General features: G+C 59.1%; 1 protein-coding gene across 1 annotated transcript; it reads left to right on the top strand.

The window, feature by feature from the left end:
• The first annotated feature begins 3417 nt into the window (after nt 1-3417).
• GSX1 (GS homeobox 1) lies at nt 3418-5577 on the top strand. Its single transcript, XM_027557524.1, has 2 exons — nt 3418-3890; nt 4335-5577. The coding sequence occupies exons 1-2, from the start codon at nt 3482-3484 to the stop codon at nt 4721-4723; spliced, it is 798 nt and encodes a 265-aa protein (XP_027413325.1). The 5' UTR covers nt 3418-3481; the 3' UTR covers nt 4724-5577.
• The last annotated feature ends 386 nt before the right edge of the window (nt 5578-5963 follow it).

The following is a 5963-nucleotide window of genomic DNA, read 5'->3' as shown; positions in this document are numbered from 1 at the left end:
TTCCTTTTTTTATGCAGGAAATATATGCTGAACACCTACTATGTGCCAGGAACAACTGTTCTGAGTTGGGATACAGTACAGAAATGCACAAGACAGACAAACAGCCAGTCCTCAGTGGAGCAGACATGTGGGGAGGGGGCAGGGGCAGGGGCAGGGAGCAGAAAATCTAATGCCTCAAGGACACAGTGGCAAGGTGTTTATAGAGCAAGCAACACTGTGGGGAGCGCTGGAGAAGAGGGGAGGTATTTTTAAGCAGGGTCCTTGGCCTTCCCAAGAAGGAAAACGACATTCGAAGAAATTTGTGAATGAGATAAGGTAACAAGAGCCTGCCCCACTCCACTCCACTCCACCCACCCCTCGCAGTCTGTGCAGTTTTTGCTGCAAATATCTTAGAACTACATTTCCAGGAGAAAGATGGTGTGTTCTCTATACCGACAGGAAAGGAGGCAGTCTGAAAGTAAAAGAAAAGACCAGCATGGCAGAAATGATTCCATGTTGAACTGTCCCTGATGGACACTTGAAAACCCGCTGGGGGGCCGAGTAGGGCCCAAAGGCGAGAGGCTCCCCGGGGGCCCCTCTCCCAGGCTGTCAGGCTAATCCCACCACCTCCTCCTATCCCCACCCTACCCTGCTGAAGGCAGCTCAGGGAGGCGCCTGGAAGGAAACAGCGGTATAGCTGCCGTCTGCACCCAGGGAGCAGGGGACCCTGGACCCCCGCCAGGCTCTAGCCAGGCAAGGACACAGGCCTCCAGGGCCGGCCAAAGGGCACTGGGCACCCTCGCTGGGCTGCACTCAGCTCCCTGAGGCTGGCGTCCCTCTGTTCTTGCCCGGCCTGTGGGGCTGGCCTTCTCCAGGGGCCCAGAACTTTTTTCCCTGACATTACCCAACTCCTGGGGTGCACCCAGTGGCCCAGGACCACAAAGCAGGGAGTCCCCTTTCCAGCCCACAATCTGACCAGTTTAGGGATGGGGGATTAAGTGTGTGCTCTTTCCAGGCTTCCCAAAAACACTCTTCTCAAGGATGCTATTCTGCTTGGGCCCGGCTCTCTCCCGCGCTGAGTTGCACAACAAACCATTTAAACATTTCAGCACAAAACCCAATCCATTGTGGGCTGCACATTAAAAAGTGTTATTCGCTTTGAAGTTTTTGTCTAATGGCTCTAAACTGAAAGAAAATGTTTTCCTATTACTTAATTCAATCATAGCGGAGAGACTTGGTAAAAAGCCCACGGATTCTGCCCCAAAGTGTGACAGAGTTCTCTTTGTGTTTGCTTATCCTCTGCTGTCACACACTTTAATTCGCCTCTCTTTATCTGGCATTCAAAACTTTCTTCAATGACATTCAATAAGGTCCAGAGGCTGGAGGGAAAAAAAAAAAAACTGGTTATTCCCCCCCACACCCCCAGATATTCTTTCCCAGTAGCTTTGGCCTTGCTCACATTCAGGGGCTCTTAACCCCTTCCTCCCTGGGCGTGGGCTGCAGTCCCTGGAGAGAGCTCCTCACTGACCCTTTGCGGGCTCCCAGCTGCCCCTTTCAGGCTTCCGGGTCCTACCTGCACCCTGCACCTCTCCCACCCACCTCTGCCCAGAAGAGATGCCCTCTCCCAGCTCTAGTACCCTTCTGGGCCCAGTCTTCGAGGTCCTGGCCAGCCCAGATTTTCCAGGGGGCAATTAGAACTGGCATTAAGCTGAACTGATGCACCCTGGCTTGTCCGCCAACACCTCCCCCTGCCCCCCACATAGTAGGAGCCTTGGGGAAGAGACCTTGGAGTTGAGGGACGCCGCTGGCACCCCAGGCGGATCGATCCATCAAGGAAGCTCCGAGTCCTTACTCTTCCTGCTAGGGGACAGGCCCTCCATCTCGATTATTTCTCCCCTGCCCCTCTCTTTTATGGAATCTGTTATTTCTCCTCAAATAAACTCTCTTTGCTTTTTGATCAGCTATCATCTGCTGCTGTTTCTACCACAGAGATGTCTCGGATGATGAAAAGCCGTGCGAAGACTTCCATTCGGGCCGTCTTATTTCGTGCACTGATTCCCCGTTCAGAAAGCTTCCCTCTCCATCTCTCGCAATTCCTTTCAGGGCTCAGAGCAGGTGACTGCAGCGACTCGGTTCCAATAAAATCGAAAGTAAACGTCTTCCTCAAAAAGTCTCAGGCTGTACATTCGAAAAATGTATGCTAATATCCCATTGTATGGGAAAAGCTCCTGCCTGAAGTAGCTTGGAGCCCAGAGGACGATTTTAGAAGCTGAAGCTGTGTACACAACGCCAGGCGTTTGCAGTTGTTTAACCATTGTGTGACCAGAAAGAAGAGACTGACGCAGGTGACAGGAGCAGGTTTTGGGGAGAGAGAAAGTCTGGTAGAGCATGGCCAGAGTCAGCAGAAGCTGGGCACAGAGCTGCCCCTGGAGCCGCTGCTCCTCTAGGGCTAACTTCGGGGAAGGCAACGACTTCCCAGCGCACCCGCGGGTCTGTTGGGGCGCGGGCCCGTGGAAAGAGCGCCCACACTCTCCATTTCTGGTGTTGTGTAAGATCTAGGTCTTTGCCGGCCAGGCTGTCCTCCCATTCCATGTCTCTGTCCGCGATTCTCCGTGGCTAATTTCCTCTTTACAGCCACGATCATCTCCCGAACAAAGACTAAGGCGTTACAGGCAGCATCAAAGTTAAGAGAATTTGAGAAACTTAGAGAAAAGAGGGACAGCGATGCGGCTAGTGCTGGATAGCAAATACCGAACCCTTCTCTCTGCCCAGCGACGCCACCCCTGCAGGAGCCCTGCTCCTTCTGCTTCCCGTACCCGGCGAGGCGAAGGAATTCCACAGGTGGAAATAAGTGGCCAGCCATGGGGACGCTTGCGGGGTGCACAACCGAGCTGATTAAACCCAGTGGAGGCAGCCAGAACGGGGACCCGGACCGAGTCCCGCAGAAAACATGGGGGTGTGCGCGCATGGGGAGATCTGTGGAAGCAAGGGTGCAAAATCAGTAAGATAAACGGGCCGATCGCCAATGCAAAGTCACAGGAGAGTAAGGAATAAAGAGAAAGAAAAGAATATTAAATCGCAGGAGAATGAGAAAATAAACCCGCAAAAGGGAGAGGAGGGGGCGAGGGCGCCTGTTACGGCGTGGGTGGGGTTGACAAGAATAGAGTACATTATGCAGTTCATTTAGTTAACAAGTGAAATAATGAGGAAGCGTGCAGAGTGAATGCCAAGAGAAAAGGCACAAAAACCCTATTGAGAGGCCCCGGCCGCTCCTGGCGTAGCCCATCACATGGCAATAGTCCTATTTAAGCGGCGCCGCTGGCGCCTTTCAGCACCACTAGTGCTGGCCAGCACCCCACGCTCTCTGGGCGGCGCCTCCAGCCGCGGCCTCCCCGGAACGGGCAGCTGCGCGCGGCCGCGGCCCGAGCGAGCGCGCGGGGAGCCCCGGGGTCCGCGGGGCGCCGGGAGCAGGCCGGCGGCGGGGCGGCCGCGCGCCGGGGCCATGCCGCGCTCCTTCCTTGTGGACTCGCTGGTGCTGCGCGAGGCCGGCGAGAAGAAGGCGCCGGAGGGCAGCCCGCCGCCGCTCTTCCCCTACGCGGTGCCGCCGCCGCACGCCCTGCACGGCCTCTCCCCGGGCGCCTGCCACGCGCGCAAGGCCGGGCTGCTGTGCGTGTGCCCTCTCTGCGTCACCGCCTCCCAGCTGCACGGGCCCCCCGGGCCGCCCGCGCTGCCCCTGCTCAAGGCGTCCTTCCCGCCCTTCGGCTCGCAATACTGCCACGCGCCCCTGGGCCGCCAGCACTCGGCCGTGTCGCCCGGGGTCGCTCACGGCCCCGCCGCCGCCGCCGCCGCCGCGCTCTACCAGAGCTCGTACTCGCTCCCCGACCCCAGGCAGTTCCACTGCATCTCCGTGGGTAAGCCGCGCGGGGGGGGGGGGAAGGAGGGGACAGACCAAAGTTGGCCAGACGGGGATAGGGGATGAGGACCCTGGGCTCCTGGGGGCGATCATGTCGGGCGTCTGAGGGGGACACTCTGGGTGGCGTGCTGCTGGAGAGCTGGGACTGGACCCCGGCAGGGAGGGAGAGGCAGGAAGTCCCGATCCTAGCGGAAACTTCCAGGAGGGAGCGAGGGCTGGGGCGCAGGGCGTTCCACAGAGTGCGGGGCCCGGTGACTGGTGGAGTACCAGGGTCCCTAGGCTTGGCGAGGAGGCCGACCGCTATTAGCTGCCGTGCATTGTGGTGGGGCGAAGGGGTGGGAGAGAGACCAGAATCCCGGGATTCTGACGGCTGCCCACCGGAGGATGGGGCCCACGGCGCCGAGGTCTGATGGCTTGCGTCTCTGCGCCCCACCCCCTCCAGACAGCAGCTCGAACCCGCTGCCCAGCAGCAAGAGGATGCGTACGGCGTTCACCAGCACGCAGCTGCTAGAGCTGGAGCGCGAGTTCGCCGCCAACATGTACCTGTCCCGCCTGCGCCGCATCGAGATCGCGACCTACCTGAATCTGTCGGAGAAGCAAGTGAAGATCTGGTTCCAGAACCGCCGGGTGAAGCACAAGAAGGAGGGCAAGGGCAGCAACCACCGCGGCGGCGGCGGCGGCGGCGGGGGCGCGGGGGCGGGCGAGGGCGCACCGCAGGGCTGCAAGTGCGCGTCGCTCTCCTCCGCTAAATGCTCCGAGGACGACGATGAAGTGCCCATGTCTCCGTCCTCTTCGGGGAAGGATGACCGCGATCTCACGGTCACTCCCTAGGCGCACGCCTCCCCAGGGAGCCCACCCCAGACACTCCCCGCGCATGGCTCCAAGACTGGTCCTCGGACACGGCACTGTTTCCCAGGCACCCACTGCCTAAGGCGGTCGCGCACGGAAGTAGCGCGACTTTGCAGGGGTCTTCCCTCCTGGGAAGCGTCAAGAGCTTGGCTGACCTGACCTTGGTGTCCCCACCCCAGGGCCCGCGGCTATCCAAAGCGGACTCCCAGCTATGAACACACCGCAAGCGCGCGAATCTTTCTCGGCCAGGCGACACAGCGGCCCGGCCCAGCCCAGCGCCTTGCCGGCGGCCGGCGCCTCCTCGCCCGCCAGCTCCGGACTGGCTCATGCTTTCTCGCTTCCTCGGCTCTTCTCCACCCTGGGCCAAGCTCGGCCTTTCACCTCTAGGGTGCCCATTCGCTCCTCCCTCTTTTTTTTTTTTGTCTTTCCCTCCCCACCTCTTTGCTACGGTGATTAATCCACTTCCCCCAACCGCCACACACACTTAGGAACTCCTGGGTTTTGGCGTTTTTCTTTTCCTTTCTCCTCCCCTCCCCGCAGAGCCCCCTTGAAGTTCATCGTTCGTTTGTCGCCCCCCATCCGACCCTGCTGTGCCCATGGCTCTTCTTCCAGGAGAGAAACTGCCTGTCGGGAAGCCGGTTCACTTTGTCTTGGAGTCGCTCTGCGTTTCCCCCAGAGTCCCCCTGTCTGCCTCTGAGGACACTCGTCTCCCATACCCCAGCCCTGCCCCGGCCTAGCTTGTCATTGTAAGGTCTCTGTAATGCCAGAAGATATTTATTTATTTATTTATGTACAAAATTTTAAATAAACTTTTTTCTTTTTTTCTTAGAAATCCACATAGCTCTGGATCCCAAGCCAGGTTGGGGCTTCCTGCAGGGGCCGGTCGGGGCTGGGTGGTGGAGTCCGGCTCCATCCCTCACCTTGCTGCCCACCAGCCCCTCTCTACACCCTCAGCACCCCCACCCCCACCCCCGACTCCCTCTTCTGTGCCCACTGGCCGGGTGCGCTCCCTGGTCTCAGTCTAGTTCCGGCAAGGTGCACCCTCGCATTAGGGAGTCCAGTCCCATGGGAAGGAAGGACTCTGCCCGCCCTGTGCCTTTCGTCCTGACCCCTCCAACGCCCCCATTCTGCCTAGGGTTGGGCCCCACCTCCAGGCCAACTGGTCGGTCTGCCTGTCCCCACCGCCATCCCCAAGGTCAAGGAGTCGGTGAACTTAGTCCTC

Source organism: Bos indicus x Bos taurus, chromosome 12 (genome assembly GCF_003369695.1).
Source record: "Bos indicus x Bos taurus breed Angus x Brahman F1 hybrid chromosome 12, Bos_hybrid_MaternalHap_v2.0, whole genome shotgun sequence".
In the NCBI taxonomy this organism is placed as follows: Eukaryota; Metazoa; Chordata; class Mammalia; order Artiodactyla; family Bovidae; genus Bos; species Bos indicus x Bos taurus.
This window is presented reverse-complemented; position numbering and strand designations above follow the sequence as displayed.